Source organism: Fomitopsis serialis, assembly GCF_022376445.1.
Source record: "Fomitopsis serialis strain Sig1Antser10 chromosome Unknown B0H18scaffold_2, whole genome shotgun sequence".
NCBI classification, from domain to species: Eukaryota; Fungi; Basidiomycota; class Agaricomycetes; order Polyporales; family Fomitopsidaceae; genus Fomitopsis; species Fomitopsis serialis.
Window position 1 is genome coordinate 1,660,530 of NW_025954962.1, and position 19,291 is coordinate 1,679,820.

General features: G+C 56.3%; 6 protein-coding genes across 6 annotated transcripts; 4 read left to right on the forward strand and 2 right to left on the reverse strand.

Moving 5' to 3' along the window:
- Positions 1 to 1,061: 1,061 nt before the first annotated feature.
- Positions 1,062 to 1,803, reverse strand: B0H18DRAFT_867541 (uncharacterized protein; the record flags this gene model as incomplete). The annotated part of the gene is made up of 4 exons (XM_048039868.1): positions 1,062 to 1,203; positions 1,270 to 1,340; positions 1,403 to 1,554; positions 1,575 to 1,803. 4 exons carry the CDS (start codon positions 1,801 to 1,803, stop codon positions 1,062 to 1,064), a joined length of 594 nt encoding a protein of 197 aa, XP_047900760.1.
- Positions 1,804 to 2,361: 558 nt separating this feature from the next.
- B0H18DRAFT_971699 (ras guanine nucleotide exchange factor domain-containing protein) lies at positions 2,362 to 6,759 on the forward strand. Its single transcript, XM_048043825.1, has 12 exons — positions 2,362 to 3,308; positions 3,360 to 3,513; positions 3,569 to 3,766; positions 3,815 to 4,018; positions 4,075 to 4,621; positions 4,683 to 4,753; positions 4,802 to 4,943; positions 4,996 to 5,560; positions 5,615 to 5,715; positions 5,775 to 6,074; positions 6,124 to 6,361; positions 6,418 to 6,759. The coding sequence occupies exons 1-12, from the start codon at positions 2,496 to 2,498 to the stop codon at positions 6,523 to 6,525; spliced, it is 3,441 nt and encodes a 1,146-aa protein (XP_047900761.1). The 5' UTR covers positions 2,362 to 2,495; the 3' UTR covers positions 6,526 to 6,759.
- A 563-nt stretch (positions 6,760 to 7,322) lies between these two features.
- On the forward strand, positions 7,323 to 10,225 carry B0H18DRAFT_1091772 (P-loop containing nucleoside triphosphate hydrolase protein). The gene is made up of 8 exons (XM_048032300.1): positions 7,323 to 7,581; positions 7,633 to 8,344; positions 8,399 to 8,928; positions 8,979 to 9,160; positions 9,215 to 9,401; positions 9,452 to 9,572; positions 9,626 to 9,714; positions 9,774 to 10,225. The coding sequence occupies exons 1-8, from the start codon at positions 7,369 to 7,371 to the stop codon at positions 10,029 to 10,031; spliced, it is 2,292 nt and encodes a 763-aa protein (XP_047900762.1). The 5' UTR covers positions 7,323 to 7,368; the 3' UTR covers positions 10,032 to 10,225.
- A 121-nt stretch (positions 10,226 to 10,346) lies between these two features.
- On the forward strand, positions 10,347 to 13,852 carry B0H18DRAFT_971709 (anaphase-promoting complex, cyclosome, subunit 4-domain-containing protein). Its single transcript, XM_048043826.1, has 13 exons — positions 10,347 to 10,760; positions 10,818 to 11,029; positions 11,079 to 11,152; positions 11,204 to 11,781; positions 11,838 to 11,944; positions 12,001 to 12,131; positions 12,179 to 12,330; positions 12,380 to 12,630; positions 12,693 to 12,926; positions 12,977 to 13,043; positions 13,107 to 13,286; positions 13,352 to 13,482; positions 13,552 to 13,852. The coding sequence occupies exons 1-13, from the start codon at positions 10,526 to 10,528 to the stop codon at positions 13,771 to 13,773; spliced, it is 2,574 nt and encodes an 857-aa protein (XP_047900763.1). The 5' UTR covers positions 10,347 to 10,525; the 3' UTR covers positions 13,774 to 13,852.
- An 88-nt stretch (positions 13,853 to 13,940) lies between these two features.
- Positions 13,941 to 15,901, forward strand: B0H18DRAFT_971719 (uncharacterized protein). The gene is made up of 2 exons (XM_048043827.1): positions 13,941 to 14,348; positions 14,411 to 15,901. The coding sequence occupies exons 1-2, from the start codon at positions 14,195 to 14,197 to the stop codon at positions 15,697 to 15,699; spliced, it is 1,443 nt and encodes a 480-aa protein (XP_047900764.1). The 5' UTR covers positions 13,941 to 14,194; the 3' UTR covers positions 15,700 to 15,901.
- A 727-nt stretch (positions 15,902 to 16,628) lies between these two features.
- On the reverse strand, positions 16,629 to 17,823 carry B0H18DRAFT_1081790 (phosphatidylinositol N-acetylglucosaminyltransferase; the record flags this gene model as incomplete). Its single annotated transcript, XM_048031442.1, has 6 exons — positions 16,629 to 16,692; positions 16,748 to 16,893; positions 16,966 to 17,113; positions 17,179 to 17,365; positions 17,415 to 17,654; positions 17,715 to 17,823. The coding sequence occupies 6 exons, from the start codon at positions 17,821 to 17,823 to the stop codon at positions 16,629 to 16,631; spliced, it is 894 nt and encodes a 297-aa protein (XP_047900765.1).
- Between the last annotated feature and the right edge of the window lie 1,468 nt (positions 17,824 to 19,291).

The following is a 19,291-nucleotide window of genomic DNA, read 5'->3' on the forward strand; positions in this document are numbered from 1 at the left end:
GCTGAGGTTCAACTTGCTGACATTTGGTGGCCGCAGCATCCTCTTCTAAAGTTCCGGGTTTGATATTCTGCATCTTCCCGAGCGCAGGAGACGTCTCATCGAAAACGTGGACTGTTCATCAATTCGCGCATGTCAATTGGGAGCTGCTCTGTGAGCTGGTATCGGCGTTGTACTTTCTGGATGTGCAAGTGCGGGGCGGCGTCCTTCATCCTGAGACCCGGACATACATCGAGGTCGGTCCTTCTACTCCGTCTTACGGCATTCTTCACACTCCGTCCCACCTGACAGGAACTCCTCAGAGTCCGGTGATGTACCAGAAGAATGAGTGCGGCCACGGCGCGGGCGTTTCAAGATGGGGGTCTTCTCCTATGCCTCGTTGCGGCAGGTGCGTTACGCGCAATCTTATGATGGCAAGAGATCCCGAGTCCATATGACATCTGGTTGGCTTCAGAAGGCGAGGATCGAAGTGAGTCTATTTACATGCCATTTCCGCTTCACTAAGCCTGGAAGCGCCTGGGCGGGCAGGCCCAATCCGCTTCTGCGAATTGGTGGCTGATGGCATCCAGGTGCATTGAATGGATTCAGCGGAAGCTTTCTTCTCGGACGCCACTTGGGCTCGGGGCGGGTCCATGGCGTTGTCTTACAAGCTAACCGCTGTATAGCGAAGAACATCTGCTCGGACCGCCGGCCGCTGTCACTGTTCATCAGGTCGTCCAAGGATTGCATGTGGCTCGAAGTATCTGCCGTGAACCCGCAGGTATTGCAAGTCTCCTCACTGGGATATAGGTCGACGATCTCTCCAGGTAAACGCGCTGAACTCATGCCCTCCACGGTCGATGTTGTGGTGTCCGACGTGCGCACAACCTGCGTCTGCCTGGCGAGCTCCGTCCGCCACTACAAATCGCTGCTCGCTGAGTGGTCTATCTTCTTGATACCGGATCGCCTTGTCTGTCGAACAACATATCGATAATGTGGTACGTAGTATCATTACCGCGATCATACACGGCGTGGTCGTGAAGAGTCGTAGCAGCAACCGATCGAACCCATGGACGATGCCTATCCTACACGAAGGTCCGTGAATCTCGCGCATACCCCGACTTCCTCATTCCCTGTCGCAGCCAGAAGAGCGTCGCGCCCAGCGTGATACAACACAATCCAAACTCTGTCCAGCCAAGGGCTTCGACCGTGACTGTCTGTCGGCACCTGAGCGCGGGCGGAGGTACACTTAGCCCCATCTTCGAGCGCAGAGCAAGGCGATCCGGGACGAACCGCGATATGGAGGCGCTTTCGGGGCAATCGCTGCTCACACGAGTGCTGTGCATCAGCCCGGCGCCAGCGCCCTATGAGCGGCAAACGTTTGGTCAGTCGTTCGGCTTGTTGGCAGCGTGGATGGCCTGCTTACCCATAAAACCGAGGTGAGGAGCAGCCAGATGACTGAGCTGGCGACGTTGGCGAGAAGATGGACGCCGCCATCGAGCGCCCAGAGGACGTATGCGCCAGCGAAGAGCACTGTCCATGCAGCCATGAAGCACACTAGGATCAATCTGTTCGGGGCTACGTTCAGCTTTCAGCACCGAGACCGCGGCGAAGTCGCAATACACACAGGGAATAATACCCCGGGCTAGCCCAGGCATACGTCTGGCCCCCAGCGCTGATGAGGAATGCGGTAAGGCCGAGTTCCGTCATCGCCGTGAGCGTCATCAAGGTGAATAAATAGGGATGGGAGGAGCCTCGAGGTAGGACGCGGCGCCGTCGCAGCTTTGTAGCGCTTGGCGGTGGGTACAGTGGTGGGATCGTAGACATGTTTGACGAGTCCTGGACGATGGCTGCTGCGATGGAGAGGGGAGGGAGGGGTTGTATACTGCGAGCGCACGCATGCTAGGTGCGATAGGCATGTTGGACGACATGCGGCGACCACGCGCCTTGGAGGCGGCGGCGGCGGCGAGGAGGCACGTCATCGGCGTTATCGAATATGCCTCATCTTGTTCCCGTTACTCGGGGGTGTAGCGATCTCAATACCTGGCAAGAGCCTTGCTATCATGCTGAAGGATGTAGATGGGCGTGTATATCATTGGGCCGGAGCCCGCTGTTGCTGGACAGGCCGAACTGCGCATCGGCGAGCGTGCCCGTTGTAATTGTCCACGTATGGCAACAATACTGTGCAATACCATGCTGCATGCCCTAGCTGGAAGTGTTGTCTGTGACGCAGCGAACGAACAAGCAGAGTGCGCGACGGTTTCCTTTTTGGCAGACGTCGGACATGATCGGGCAGCGGGCGTCACCTGATTTGGGTGATGCCGGCTAACCAAGAATGAGCCGAAGATTACAGCGGCAGCGAAGGCATCGCCCAGTCCCAACCACCGTCCGACCGTCGACGTCGTCCTCCCATCCCTCCTCGTCGCCGCTGGCAGCGCCCACGCTCTCTCCGCCGTCCTCTCCGCCGGCAGCCCGCTCTCCGTCGCCCCTCCCGTGATGAACGCCCTTCTGTCCCCGTGATGACCGCGAAAAACCGCCAGATCGACCTTCCGCCTATTCCGTCACTCCCTCCCATCCAGATGCCCGACGCGTCCCAGTTCTCAGCCTCCGCGCATCCCTCTTCCCGCACAAATCCCCAAGCGTCGCGTCGCCACATCTCCTCTCCTCACGTTTCTCAGGACACGTTCATGACTGCCCAGACGTCTCGAGATTCTCCCGCTACTCCTCCCGCTGCCGACGAGGATTACTACGGTGCCCCATCTCCGACGTTTTCTCAGTCTTCGTCTCTTCGCAAGTCCATCTCAGTCGACTCATTCGTCAAGGCCAGGCAACAAGGGATATCCCAGTTGACGCGAACTGCGCGTGGTAACACATTGTCTTCGAACCTCGCGCCGCCCCAAGAGATCCGACAGCGCGTGCATACCCAGTCGGCCTCCGTGTCAGCGGAATCTGCAGCCAGCTCGTCCCGCGTGCCTCTGCGCGAACGCGAGAAGCCAGCCGTCCCTCCGCTCCCAACCCCTTCGCGAAGTCGCGGGACCAGCGTGAGTACTAATGCTGATGATCGCGAAGGTCCAAAATTCTTCGATGAGTCCGACCTCGAGCGCTCTGAGGATTTGTCGCGACGGACCCGGAAAAGTAAGACTATGTCCCGTCAACTCATGCCACCACCGGGCGAACTTGGTCTCCCTTCGCGTCTGCAGAGCGTGAACTCATCTCCCAGCATCAGCGCATCCCACCCCCCAGCGCCTATCATGCCAGTACGAAGCAGCAGTCTGAGCCACCAATTGGCCAGACAGCAACAGACCATGTCCGTTGATACCCATATACCCTCGGTGTGTCTGTTGGCAGTCTCGGAGTGCTGTATTGGCTAACAAGCTACTCAGCACCGTCCACAGATAACTATTGCGGTTATGGGAGCTGCAGGCTGTGGCAAGTCGACTGTGATACAGAAAGGCCTCAAGGTATATGGCTTATCTGAGCCCGTCGTCGCTACCATAGCGCCCGACATGAGCGATAACGATGACCGGCCTGTCACTTGTGCGTTCAATTATCAGATCTGTCATTCAGTGTCATTCAGATTACTTTTCCCTAGGCCTCGAGCGAACAGGGCGACTCAGCTTCACCTCAAACAGCCAGGAGTATGTGCTGAGAGTAATCGAAGTGGATACATCGAGGCTAGACTTAAACAACACCGGATGTGAGGATTGGGAGAAGCCTTCGCTCAAGGGTGTCGTAGTATGCTACGACAGCAGCCGTGAGGATACATTTAGGCACACCGTGACAGGCCTACGTGAGTTTTGACCTCTTGAAATCTGCATCGTATCTCATATGCAACTAGGTGAATTCGCGCAGCTGAAAATCCCGGTCATCGTACTGGCTTGCAAATCTGAGATGGAGAAACGGATCGATCCAGCATACGCTACCAGAGTCCTGGAAGAGTTTGATGTCGGCCTGGTGGAAGTATCCGTCGTGAACAGCGTTGGGAAGGAGCGGATTCGGGGTGCATTCGAGTGGTTGTTGCGCGCTATTTATCACGAACTGCGTAAGTTGTCGAACCGCTGGACATACCGCACAAGCCTCAGTGATGCACTTCGACAGAGGCAGAAATACCTGGATCCGCGCGGAGCGAGCGCGATGGGTACCGCAACCCTGCATCGCCTTCCGTCCTCGGTGCTCTCACAGCTTCCGAGATCTCTAGAGCGTCTTCCGCCACACCAACAGCTGCCTCTGTTGGCGCCACCCATCTTGTTGCCTCATATCCACAGACACAGCCATATTTATCGCAATCTATGACGCAGACAGAAACACCTCCGCAATCGCAACCACCTTCTCACATGGGCACCCCTCTACCATCTCACGCCTTCCGCCTTCCGTCTCCCTCCGGCCCTCCTCCTTCACGAACGCCTACGACGCCCACGTCTCCCTCACGCGCACGTTCTACCAGCGACTTGCTTTCGGAACACGAGAAGTCTAAACGAGAAGAACGAGAACAGTATTCCGCGGGGCGGATTGTGGCGCACGGTTCGCCGAACGTACGGAACAGAGGTTCTCTGAATGCTCTGTCGACCGTCGGTGGCTCTGGTGAAGGCGGCAATACCGCTGACGATTCCCATGACGCGTCAAGGGATGTCTCTGTCAAGGAATCGTAAGTCATTTCAGCCATGTTCATGGCTCATAAATCCTGATAGGCGGCTACGTTGAATTAGGCGGGCACCCCCGTGGATGGTGTTGGATGAGCTTCTGGACAAGCTCTTATTCATGGCAGTCAGTGACGATGGTAAGACGATGTCGCATTGATCACCACAGTGACTCATGAGCGTCGCAGATCCATTGTTTGTTTCGCACTTCCTTCTAACGTACCGACGATTTGCAAGCCCTCGCAGTGTGCTCCTGGCCATGCAGAAACGGATGCGGGCCCTAGACCAGCCCACTGGTGATCCTATGTTTGCATGCTATGCCCAATTGAGGTTCGTCGGGCGTTCGTAGCGATATGCTGTATACTGATGAAACGCACCGCAGAATTTGTTTGTTGCTAGACAGGTGGATCACAACATACCCAACAGACTTCGCGGTTTCCGGAGCTGCTGGGGCTCTTCGGGCTCTCATCAAGTTCACCCTGACGAAGACATATCTCCTCCACTATGGCGCGGTTTTCCTCCCGTTCCTCGAGAGTACTCCGACTTTACAGGACCGAGACGCGTCGTGGGCACTCAAAGTGGAGGAGGATAGCGACGAGTCATCGCTATTGTCTGAGGAGGCCGAACCAGCGGTTGCCGGCTCGGATTCAAAGAGTCTGCCGGAATTGCCCACACGCGTGGCTCGACGGCACGGTAGTCAAGCTGTGCCTAGCCAGACCGTGGCAGCACGAGACCGTAAGTCTAGTCTGCCGTTGGCAGTCACAGCGAAGGCGCTGGGTCTGGGGTCATCAACACCGAGCACCAGCAACCACGAGGGTGCCTCGGATACGCCGAAGCAGCTGCTGAAGAAGCTACAGAGCATGAGTGACGAGGTTCTCAAAGCCGACTTCACTCAAATCGCGGAGTCCATCACGAGGGTAGAGGCGCGATACTTTTTGGCAATTGAGGTTAGTCAACTGATGGACACATCTCCGGGTTTTTGCTGATCTCGTGCTCTGAAGCCGCGGCATTGGTTGCAACATGTCTTGACCCCAGGCAAGAAGGATCCAGAGAAGGACCCTATTGCCAAGTACAACCAAATTTCGAATCGGCTTGCTGACTGGTAAGCGAGCTGCTGCGCAAACGGTTCGAAGTGGCGTTGTCCTCACGCATTACTCTCAGGGTTGTCTCACTGATCTTGTGCCACGACAAGCCGAAGAAGCGCGCCACGCAGATCGAGAAGTTCGTCCAAGTCGCGGAGGTCCTCCGTGTGCAGCACAACTACTCTGCCTTGCGTGCCTTCGTCGCTGGTATTAATAGCGCAACTTTCGAGGGTGATATCTCCTTGGAAGTTTTCCAGGCCAGAACGCCGGACCAGTGGAAGAAGTTCCAGTCCTATGATCACCTTCTGCAGTCCGTGCGCTCCCATCAGAAGTACCGGATGGCACTGCGGAATTCAAAAGGCGCATGCATTCCTGCACTGTGAGTAAAATTGGCGACGTTCCGCTATCGTGACTGACGACGCACTTAGAGAGATCCACCTGTCCGACTTGATCCGTGCTGACGAAGGCAACCCCGACTATCAAGACGATGATCCCACCAAGATACATTGGGCCAAGTTCAACATGATGGCGCGGTTTGTCGACGTCATCACCCAATGTCAGGAGGGTTGCCGTGCGTCAGAGCAATTCCGCGATGTTGAGAAGCTCAAGACGCAGGAACCATGGTATCTGCGATTTGAGAGCGATGCCGTGCTCATGGGCATAGAGGTTTGTCTGCAACGCTCTTCAAGTATGCGTATAGTTGACCGCTATTTATATTACAGATGCAACGTTCACGGATAGCACCACCTGACGCGGACGGGTACGACGAATTCGGTCAGCCACATCAGTCCAAGGATGCAGCCGTCATTCGCAAGATCTTCTTCTGGTGATTTGCTTTGTTGTTGCTCGCATACCATCACGACTCTACTACCCGCCAGTCCCTGATTGCTCTGCTCGCACATTATATATATTGTACTTACGTGGATCTGTACTCACAACTGTTGGAAGATGCTATGTTCCTACGTACATAGTGTTCTCATTGCCATTGACTTCTGTGCTGATGATCTGTATTGTGCTGGTCTTTAAAGTCGAAGCTTTCCCTATGCATGACTTGTGCGCCCGAACTTAACCTTGGACACGGAGGATAAATGCTCGCGAGCAGCTGTGTCTCTGTTGAACGTATGTTGACTGAGACTCACTGAATGGGGACAGCGCACTTCTTTCGATCTATCCGCGCGAAACGACCCATAGTTTGATTCGTTGCGCACTCCAGTTTCCAGCAATTAGGCAGCTGAAAACACATCTGTCTGCTATGTACATAAGTTGAAGAAGTCGTGCCAGTCACAGGTTCGTCCAAAACTCGTCCGCTTCGAGTGGCCAACTGAGACAGTCCGAAAATGCCATTCGCGCTCTGTATCTGATTTGCGATCACGCTGGCCAGAAATCCTACGTCGGTCGTTACAGAACAAAGACAGTCGTCGGCATATGCTATGTGTCACTCAGGTTTGTACACGAACTGCCACATTGCCAAAAGCGCAACGCTGGAGTCGACAACACTGACGATCACCGATTCACCCAGCCCGATCCACTGTGATCGCTCGATTGATCCGTCTGCACGTGGATGTGACATTGAAATCTCAGATCCATGAAAATTCATGCGCACGCAGCAGCCGGCGCTTACTCTGGTCGCACTTCTTGCACCTCTCTACCTCGATTGTCTACGAAGGAGCGCCATGACTCTCAAAGACGATTATGTGATGACCATTGACTCCGACACGGAGGATGCCCCCCTACCATCGTCAAGCAAGACAGCGAAGTCGGCGCCGACCGGGGAAGATGCTCAACTCAATCCCGACTTCGTATTTGATCTCACTGGGGATCCCTACGATGAATTTGTGAACGGCTCCGTGGATGTCGATGACCTTGTTAAGAGTGGCTCTAAGCCTGTATGTATACAACATATCTCGTCGTAGCGCGTCTGTTCACGTTGAACACAGAGGCCTATTTCAGTCGACGATATAATAGAGCGACGCAAGCTAAAGAAGTCGCAGACAACAAAGAGGAAGCGGGATGCCCTTCCGGAGGACGAGGAGGAAGATGATACATCAATAAGCGAGGGCGACTCGGGAGGAAGCGACGGAGAAAGCGGGGAGGAGGAGAATGAATTCGCTGGGTTAGAGGGCAGTGAAGACGAAGAAGATCCATTGGCAACATCGGACGAGGATGGCGAATCTGGCATTGAGGACGGGGAGAATGACGAGGAAGACGATGACGTCTCGTTGTCATCGAACAGCGACTCTGATGAAGAGACTCAAGCAGAGAAGGAACGGAAGGCAGCTTTCTTTGCTCCAGACAGCGAAAAGGTTGCCACGGACGAGCACTCGTCTTTCCTCTCGATGAATCTCTCCCGTCCTATCATTAAGTCCATTACTGCGCTCGGTTTCCATAAACCAACGCCTATTCAAGCTGCTACTATTCCAGTCGCTCTGCTAGGGAAGGACGTCGTCGGCAACGCCGTCACTGGGTCCGGAAAGACAGCGGCGTTCATCATCCCAATGCTTGAGCGACTCATGTATCGAGACCGCGGAAAGAACGCGGCTGCAACGAGATGTCTCGTCCTTGTACCGACGCGCGAACTTGGAGTGCAGTGTCTTGAGGTTGGCAGAAAGTTAGCGGCTCATACCGACATTCGTTTCAGCCTGATCGTCGGTGCGTCTTAGTCGTCTTTGTCGATCGTCTGTGCATGCTGACTTTTGTATACAGGTGGGCTCTCTCTCAAAACTCAAGAAGCTGAATTGCGGACGAGACCCGATGTCGTCATCGCTACACCTGGCCGTCTCATCGACCACTTGCGCAACTCGCCAACATTCACGCTCGATGCGCTGGACATCCTGGTGCTCGACGAAGCTGATAGAATGCTTTCGGACGGATTCGCAGACGAGCTCACGGAAATCATCAAGTCTTGCGCGACCTCACGGCAGACCATGCTGTTTTCGGCGACAATGACAGACTCCGTGGATGAACTCGTCCGCATGTCGCTGAACAAGCCTGTCCGTCTATTCGTCGATCCGAAGCGCAGTACGGCGCGTGGCTTGGTACAGGAGTTCGTCCGTGTGCGTGCCGGCAAGGAAGCAGAGCGGTCAGCGCTGCTTGTTGCTTTGTGCAAGCGCACGTTCAAGTCTAGGACCATCATATTCCTCCGGAGCAAGAAGCTGGCGCATCAGATGCGCATTGTGTTTAGCCTGCTCGACATGAAGTCCGAAGAGTTGCACGGCGACCTCAGCCAAGAACAGGTAAAGTGCATTGTTGCTCGGCATGCGAGCATTGCTGACACTGCCCCCAGCGTCTCAGGGCGCTGCAACAATTTAGAGACGGAGCGGTGGACTATCTGATGGCTACCGACTTAGCCTCGCGAGGTCTAGATATCAAGGGTACCGAGACTATCATCAATTACGATATGCCATCACAGCTGGCCCAGTACCTTCATCGTGTTGGACGTACAGCCCGAGCTGGAAGGAAGGGGAGGTAAGTTGAGCCCAATCTAGCAATTGTGATTACTGCTGACCGAGCTGATTCTAGGTCGGTCACATTGGTCGGGGAGTCTGATCGCAAGTTGCTGAAGGCGGCCATCAAGCATGCCGGGGCCGAAGACTCCGTCCGACATCGACAGGTACCCGCCGAAGCCATCTCCAAATGGGCGGCGAAGCTCGATGCTCTCAAGAAGGAAATCGCGGAGATCCTCTCGGAGGAGAAGGAGGAGAAGCAGGTCTGTGTGTCGTTGAAGTCGATGATCCGGATCAGGCTGACTCCGTGTAGCTTCGCCAAGCCGAAATGGAACTCAAAAAGGGACAGAACATGATCGAGCACGAAGAGGAGATTTACTCGAGACCGGCTAGGACATGGTTCCAGTCGGGCAAAGACAAATCGAAGGCACAAGGTCGGTGACATATTCTGACCGGCGGGCGCATGATACTGACAGGTCATTCACAGCCTTGAGTAAGGAACAGTACGAGACTGGTACTTCTGGTACTTCTGGTGCCCCAAAAAAGGGAAAAGAAAAGAAAACAGCTGATGACAAGGTACGTAAAGAGCTTTAGCTCCAGTGCGCCCGCTGATCATTATCGCCATCGCCTGACAGCCCAAGCGAGACAAGTATGCAGGTCTCTCCCGACGTGACAAGCGTCGCAAGATGGCAATGGAGGAAGACGATGCCGGCGGTGAGAGCGGCGCCATCCGTGCTGCGGTGCGCTCCGCAAAGAAGGCAGCCCAGCCCGCAAAGATCGGGGAGCCCGAGCGGCGGCCGGCGGCGATCAGCAAGAAGAGGGAGAAAAATAAGGAGCGGAAATTAAGGGGAAGGCGGCCGCGCGCATTGGTGGTGCCTTCGACAAGGACTTAGGGCAGAGAAGGGCGAAGGAAGGCGTCAGGGCGAAGAAAGGGGACGTTATTGGTGGGATGGGGAAGAAGAAAGGAGGCAAGAGGAAAGCCAAGTAGATACCGGATCAGCTTTGGGTTGTCCCTGCATGCACTTACGATGGAGTCCGTTCATTGGGGGTAGGTTGATCGCCCATACGTGCGGACAAACGCTCGCTGTCGATGCGTTCGCGGATGCAATTCTCGGTGTGCCGCCTCCATCGTGACATCTGGCTGTGACTTGGAGTGACGAATTGACGTGACGCGACGCGTCTCGGTGGCGCTCGTTTGGGGACCGCCGCCGCTCGCGAGTCGCGACCAACCGTCGCCCACCACGGCGAGTGGCCTGTAACGACACTCGACGCCCTGTATCTCTAACAATGCTCTCCTGCTGATTCATTTGAACTAACTGTAGTCTCTACCATTCTGCAAGCCGTTATATCCTTCCAGACACCTTTGTATCCCTAGTCCGCCATCGAAATGCAGGCCAACCCTTTCCTGTCTATCGCCGTGGTCCAGCTCCCTTCGCATGCGCGTATACTGCCATCATCATGGTGTCCAGACAAAGATCTTTTAGTAGTGGTGACGCAGCCTCGTGGCAAGGACAGGTTGAGCCTCTACAAAATGCAAGGCACGAAGGTGTGGGAGGTAGATCTTGACAGCGATGGTACTGCGAGCAGCGAGGAAGTGGTTGACATCGCATGGAGTCCAGACTGTGAGTAAGCCTGCTAGATCTCTGCGGGCATACTGGCCAATACATAGGCTATCGCAGGTCAGACGGTCGCAGTTGCCCACAAGCCTCCTCGAGTGACTTTACATTCAATACAGGACGGACACCAGGAACGTTCGATACCTATCTCGTTGGAGCTATCTGCGGTCGGGACAACTAAAGCTTCTAACCTCTCCGGGATATGGTGGTTCATGCAAGAGAAGAAGGAAAGTCAAAGCGACATTCCTGACATCTTCAAGAGGGGCTTCGACATTGTCAGTACCGCCGTACTTGCCGCTGTCGGTTCTATCTGAGGCGGCGCAGACAGGTTCCGCGCACTCCATATTGAGAGGCCAGCCACTGCTCGACCCTTTACTCGACGACTCACAACCACTCACGTAGGTACTGTTACCGAGTCGAAGAACACAATGTCACTCACGGTTCATCAGTGCCACAGACCTGTTTGCTTTCAAGCAAAAGCCGGCGCGCGGCGTCGGGTCGACTCAACCGCCAGTTATCTCGTCCTGGCCAACATTACCTGCCGACCTACTCGCAGCCTCAATACAGTCGGCTAAACTCGGGGGCCAGCGTCCGCGGCCCGGCGAGGACCTTGACGAAGTAGATCTAACGAACATGGACAGTGTCTTGGCGGTCTCTGACGACGCCGGGAACTTACACTGCTTCCTGGACGGAAGCTACCCACTGGGAATTGTCGCGGTTGGGCCAGACATCGTCTCGATGTCCCTGTCCAAGGACAATGATCTATTCTTCGCACATCCGCAATTCACCGAGCCGAAGGTTACCGCACTACGGCCGTTCATCATACAGCTTCCCCACCTGCAGCGGAGGGCACTGCGAGACGTCGCCAGAGTGTCATCATCCGTTCGCGAGCTAGTCTGGTACACCATGCGAGTGGTGAAAGACATGCGCGCGGCGTGGTTCGGTGGAGAGAATCAGAGTGGGGCGCGTGAGCTTGGGCCCAAATGGATTCGGGCGCTAGAGGCACGAATGAAGGAAGAGTTCGGCCGTGGGTGCATTCCAAATTGCGGTGCCTTCGTCGGACTAACTTTGCGGATGCACCAGAGGAAGAGCCATATGCTATGCTGGATTTGACCAACCTTCTCGCTACTGGTCGGGCGACGGAAGCTCTGGCCGATTACCTGGGTAGTGGTGAACAAATGAGTGAAAGAGTACCGTTACTTTCAAGGTTGTCGGCATTGCTCTCGCCCTGACATTGCACCGGCAGGGTATGCAAAAATGGGAACAGTCAATGATCGAATCACTGGTCATGCTGCGCGACTACTCTGAGAAGCGAGTGGCACCTGCGTGCCAACGGCTACATTTACTTTTGGAGGAGGCCTACGGCTGGTCGCTTCTGTGAGTGCCTTCTTTCCCGAGACAGAACAGCGCATGACCCCTCCCAGCCCACAGTACCAACTATGCGGGATAAGCACGGCGCAAGTGAACGCCTGCATGGATCTAGCAGGCCGGGCTGTGCTCCTGGCCGGATGGCTCGCTGCCACCGCGCGTAGAGAATTAGTCCGCTTCACAGAATTCATGTTCTGGCTTCGACACGGTGTGTAATGCGTTCAGCCAAGGCCGACGAGAAATTGATGTGCTTGCAGAGACGACTCGCCTAAACACGGCGGGTGATAGTCACAGTCATCCACCCGCTCCGAGGCACGACATCCTAGAGGTGAACGACTACCTGATGTCTGGCCTAGTGGTCAGTCCGATCGACCGATGGTTCATGGGCCCGGTGCCCCAATTCTCTCCGCACGACCTGGGTGTTCCAGGCGATTGGTCGGATTTGAAGTCCACCGCGCTGAGAGCGCGAAGAGTGCTCCGGGAACCTCGACTATCCGCCTGGCAATATGTGAGTGCTTGCCAACCGACGTCGTGGCCCGATGCTCACGCCGCTGGCGCATGTCCGAACAGAACATCAAACAAAGGGACCTGTCGCACTTGGACCGGAATTTGGATTCATTGGTCCAGGAGTTGGCAGCACGCTCTCATCGGATATTCCTCGAAGCCGCCAATGCTACTGCGCGCTCGGCAGTGCTGCTCTCGAGCGCGAGCCCCGCCCAATTGCAGGACACGACGTTGCTGCATGCTGTGGAATCAAATCCACCAGTGCTGATACGGGAGCGGACCGTGTTAAAGCCGGGCCAGGTAAGAGCTGAAACGTTTCCTGCGTTGTCACAGGCTAAGCGACGCTGCAGGCCGCCAAATACACGCAGTTCACGTTGATACAGCTGCCCCGGGTTGCAGATCTGAATCGCTCCTACGGTAGGTCCAGTGTCTTCTCGATAAGAGATCGAGCTCATCTCGGTTGTATCGGGCGGGCTGTAGTATGCATTGCTCGGTTACATCACGGAACCGAAGGCATGCTGCGTCCACTGAAGGTGGAGGTCGCCGTCATGGAGTGCTGTATCCCAATCAACGACGCAAGCGAGACGAAGATACCCTTCGACCTGCTGGACGCGGAGTTTTTCGACGACAGCGTCTTCATTATCGTGTACCGTGAAGCCGGTGAGTCCGCTCGAGCCCAACGCCCACGAAGTTTCGGTGTGGTCGCAACTCATGATTGCACCCAGGTTTCGCTTCCATTGCGACGGTCGGTTACGGAGATTTGGTTTACACGGCGATTGAATTGGAGAGCTACCTGACCGATTTTGCGCGAGAGTCTCTGGCGCTGGAGGTGCTCAACCGATTGGAACGCGAGCAGGTATGTGCGATGTCCGCACACTCCGACGCGGGCGGGTGGGCTCACTGTGTCTGTGACTTTTCATTCTAGCTAAGTTCAGAGGCCGCGCCACTGATTCAGACGCGCCGCCTGGCCGGGTGCAGAGAGGGCAAGGTGACGCTGGCGGTGAACGGGCGGACTGGGCGCCGAGTGGCGTGCGTGCTGGACGGCGCTGGCCCGGCGGTGGAGATCCTGGACATCGAAGGGGAGGAGGAGGATACGGAGGTGGAGGAGATGTCGACTGTGGAGACTGAGACGGGCGCAGAAGGGTGATGCGGGGCACGATGGGGATGCATGTAGATAGGCGGCGGGGGCAGAATAGAGTGATGGACTGGGATATGCCCTGAGGCACCGCGCACGGCGGGGAACAGAGGTGGATGGACGAAAGCGGCAGGCGCAGGACGCGTGGGGCGCACGGGGCTGCCGGGGGTGGGCGAGCCGGGGGGTGGGCCCGTCCTGCGGATTCGGGCGTCGGCACCCGGCCCTGTTTCGAAAAATGCGGTTTAGGCTCGCTGATGGGAAGAGGATGAAGAAAGATCAGCTATGGAAATTGGCGTGACTTTCCGCGGAAAATAGAACGCGTTACCGGGACGAGGACGAGCGAGGACCCTTTCCGCGTGTCCTCCGCCGCCAGTCGGCCATGTCATTTTATATCCCGCTCTGACTCAACCGTTGGTCAATCATCACGCTCCTGATGCCCCCGAGTCCTTCTCCTCCAAACAGGGCCAGCCCCGACGACCACGTCTCTCGCGTCTCCGAGGCTGCCCTCAGGAAGAAGAAGAACGCAGACGCACAGGCCGCCTTTCGTGCCCGCCGCGCAAACTACATCGCCACCCTTGAGCAGACAGGTTCGGCCGTGCTCGTTCTGTCCCGCCCACATGCGTATTCATCGCTCTTCCTTGACCCCTAGTCACCAATCTCGAGACCGTCGTCCTCCAGCTCCAGGACTCGTGCAAGGACGCAAAGTCCCAGAATGACGCCCTCCAGCGGGAGGTAGAGCGGTGGAAGCAGGCCACTCGACAGGCAGAGCGGACGGCGAGGAAGCTGTGGCAGGCGCAGCAGAGGAGCAGCGGGATGATCGCGAACGGCCAGTCGCACGAATACAGCTCTCTCCACCAGCCATCGGCCGTCGGCGCGCCGTCCATGTCTACCGGGCTCATCGCGCACTACGGCGACAACACCATGCGATACGCGTCGGGTGGCGATCAGTCGGTGTCGCTCGGAGGGGCCTTCCAGCATGCCGGGATGGCGCAGGACGTGCAGCAACGCTCGCCGACGGCCTACGCGAACGCCGTCGCCGCCGATGATGGCCGTTCTCAACATATGGATTCCCAGCGGATGCATCGATACGACCAATACTATGCCATGTCCAACGGGGCCGGCCACGACGGGACGTGGGCGCACAACGGCGGGCAGGCGAGCGTGTCGCCGAGTGACGTCTTGGACAGCGGAAGCTCTTCACATTCACCCAGCTACGTCGAATCGCCCACGCTCACATCTCCAGAGCTGGGGTACCCGCAATACAGCATGGACGAGAAGACCGACATCCTCGACTCGCCCTCCTACGTCTTCAACGCCGACAGCCGATCGATCTCTCCCGCCGTCTCGACCCCCACGTCCTCCTCATCTGCCTCATCCGTCGCCACTACGCCCTTTCAGTTCACATTTCAGAGCGAACCGATGATGCAGGATCGCTCCGAATTCGGCTATCGTCGCGCAGGCCCTGGTCCCCAGCTGACGCTGCATGGTGGAACAGCCGACATTACCGTGGCACCTCCGCGGCGTGATGGTTCGCGATACGGAGTGGCACCTCGCCTCACGAACCCTCTCACCGACCGCCCTATCACACAGGCCCTCGCAGCCTATTCACGCTCAGAAAACGGATCAGGAGGCAGAGACCGCGACAGCGACAACGAATCGACGTCATACGGCTACTCCAGATCACGCCAACGAAGCGAAGCCCCCTCCGCCGCGGGCTCGCGCTCGCCCTCTCCCGTGCCCCCCATATGCGGCACCCTCGCCGTCATCAAGGCGCAGGCGTTCGGTGCGCTGCGGCGGACGCGCACCAAGGGCAAGAGGACCACCGAGTCCGCCGCGAGGGCCGCCGTCGAGGCCCTTGAGGCCCGCGGCATTGAGATGGGCATCACCGTCGGCTCGAAGCGACCCCGCCTGCACGACGACGGCGATGCACAGCTATGACCCACAGCCTAGATTCTATGTGATATCCCAACTAACATCTGTACGAATATCCATCCGCTCTTGGGACTCTGTAGATACGTCGCTCTCGACAGTGCTTTACTTATTGGCTATCGTGTTGCACGTCTCTCTCCCTGTAGAATAGCTGTTCATTCTGTAATATACGACAGTCAAATCAATCCGGATGGTGTGTAGCCCTGTATCGACCAAAGCCAAATCGAGATGGCCACTTTCAGGGACGGCAGGTCTTAATATCACCGATCGCGGACTGGGAGTAACTGGAGTTGTTGATCATATCGCTGCATACACATGAGCACACACCATCGCCCTGATCGAGAACGAGTGGAGGGCGCGGAAGCAACTGCGGCTCATCATACAAGCCGGCGGCAACATCCCAGTACGAGCACTTGGATGAACAATTTTGATCTATGAAACCGGGCTGCAGTAGAGCCCACAAAAGAATCTCGAGTGCCTCCACAGTGCATTTGCATAAGTACCATGTATGCCTCCTGACAAGAGCGCCTGACTTGCTTCGTGCCGACAAATGGCTCGACACTCTGACGGTATGGGCGTCCACACGCACACGGCACGATTGCATTGGCACGCAACACATGGCCTAAGGAACCACAGTTGCCGAAATATGCTGTCACTGCGGTGCGACATTTTCGGATGCCATGAGAAAGAATCGGGGCCGACCATGAGCTCGCTGGCTTCGCCGCAACGGAGAGACGTACGTCGCGCACGCCGCGCACAACGATGCAGGGGTTACGCTCAGCGTGCACCTTCCCTGGGGAGCGAACTGCAGACAAAAACAGGATGCCTTGTATTGGACCACTCTTCCATCATTTGGTAGCCATGCCTTCGTCCGTCGGCTATGATGACAGCGCTCCGAAGCTCCGACAATGGACTCGGACACCACGAGTCGCATGGCTCTACATGGGCTTCTCAGTTCTATTAACCCTGGGCACTGCCGGATCCCAAGTTCCCCTGATCTCGCTAGAAGCCGGATGAGTTCACGCACGCCTAACGCTTCCGCATGATCGACACGTACTTCTTGTATTTTTGTGCCCACACGAGGACGCCAGGTGCCACAAAGGTGACGGACACGAAGGCCGTCATGGCTGCTCCGGTAGCCGTGCGTGACAGAGATTCCGCGGATAGAAGGGACGACAGGCACAGTGCGATCGTGACAGCCGTCTGAACGATGGGTGGCCCGGCCTGGAGCGTGGGTGTTAGCCGGGATGACTTTGACAAGGCTGGGAACATCACCTGGAGGCGGCGACGGAGCATCGGGAATAATGCAAACAGCTGCACGGACACCAACATCAGGCCGAACACCGAGAGATCACTTGGCAGTCGAGATGCCAGGACCACCGACGATGATATCGCCGCATTCATCGACAAGACGGATGTCAGCCTGCGAACAGCAGCCACAAGTCGTGAGGATAAGGGCACCACATATGAAATGGTGGTTTGCCTGACCTTTCGCGGAGATGCATGTCCAGCGGCATGGCAGTGTAATCTGCCAGAAGCGCGTTGAGAACGAACAGGGAGGCCGATAAGGCCCAGATGGAGTCCGACGAAGTCGCCGCTGTCAGCGTCCGTAATACCGGCGACACAGACATGAGGGCCAAGAATACTAATATCGAAGACTTCACAATCTTCGCACCTGCAGGAGACCATGAGCCAGGCGTCAGCAGAGTAAGTGTTCTACTCACGACTTGTGTTAGCAGATGCCCCGCGCAGTGCGCGTCCGCTACTGCAGCAGTCGAGGAGCTCCCACACGGACCAGCCTGCTAGGAATGTGGCTACCGACGCCCAGACAAGAGCCCGAGGGTCCAACCGACGGTCGTTCAGCTGAACGAAGATGGCAACGAAGATTACAATGGTTGCGAGGTGCTGCGAGATGGCGAAGGAGGACCGCACTAAATACCAGTACGTATATGGCCTGAAATTCGCTATACGGCACACGACCACGTCAAACTAGCTACAGCAACGATAGACACAAAATCACGAACCATTCCTGCTTAAGGATGACAGAAATGTCTCTGGGACATAGTTATCTGGGTATGTTTTCTTCTTCCACAGGACTCGCTCCCATTCGTCCTCCCAAGCGGTTTCGGTCATGCATGTGGCCGAAGCGCGGTGGACGGCACCAAGAACAGCAGTGGTAGACCCAGTTCGCAGCCTACACGCTCAACCGCAGTGACGACAATTCCAGACGGAGTTATAGACTAGTGACCTGGGACCCGCCAGTGAGCATGGTCGGTGGTGGATGCCACCGAAACGTCGCGTTATATTAGACGCCCATGTCTGCCCGCACCATACCGCATCAAGTCATGTGAGCTTGACCTGAGTGTACTTGAGTGCTTCAGAATATATTCCTCACACAATATCAATGCCGGTGCTCTATGAAACAGAAAAGGTAAGACACAAAGAGCTCGTAAAAGATCAATGTTGAGCTAGCGGCTGCGGGAATGTTTATCGCGTGTACCGTACAGGCCGCAATTCCAATGCACCAAAGGTGTGGTTGCCCTCAGAAGCCAACTACTTACTTGACTGGAAGCTCTGGGCTGCATCGCCGCCAGTGCAGAAGCAACACAGCGACAGCTTAGTGTGCACCATCCGAACCTACATGTGACAGCAGCTCGCAGAAGACGGATGAGGGCGGTGAGAATTTGGTATGGAGTATCCCTAGCCTTGGTAAGTCGATGCCGTTAGTCTACCCCTTGCATCAGCTAGCAGGCCGCACACGCGCTGCCCGCGGACAATACGAGGACCCTGTTATCGGTAGCAGAAGATCCTCGAGGCAGCCTGTATGCCAAATCTGACGAATCGAGACATGCGTTTATTGGCCCCTTCACGAAGTTTAACTTGAAATGCGCGTAGGTGGAACCATTCCTCCTGCGGTGGTCGGCAGTGGACGGGCGCGGCATGGTTTGTAGCCACCGGAATGCAGTTTCCTGCGGATCATATTGAGACTGAGTGATGGTGCAACTGGACACTCTGACGCAGACGGGTAGGATACTTCCATGAGCCACCGTGGTGCATGCTGTCGGGCATGTCGGTGTCGCGTGTATGTTGGTGAATATCATATACAGGGACCATGAGAAGATGGCACCGACAGCAGAGAACGTGGGTGCTGGTGAAGCAGGATAGGTAACAGATCGAGCAGAAAGAAGATGAATTAAGAGCGACCCCGACATCTAGTCCCACTATCATGGACAGCACCCCAATCAGTTCTTGACATTCGCAAGTCGGATGAAGGATTCAGGTTGCTCACCACAAGGCCCTCTTCTTGCCTCGCCTCTGGTACTCTGGGGGCTTTCTTGTTCGCTTCCACTTTCGCTGCCAATTCGCCGCGTTTGGGATTGGAAGCCTGCGTCCCTCTCGATTGTTCCTTCGTGTTATGAAGCATAGATTAGATACCTGCACTCCATTTTGAAGTGGATATTCTACGCACTGCTTTCTGCCGTCTCTCTGCTGCTTCCGCCGCTGCCGCGCGGGGATCTGGTCCTCGCGGGGGAGCAGACCTGCTAGCTTGCCCCTGCTGCACGGGCTCGTCTGCAAGTGTGCGTCCGCCAAGAGCACCGGC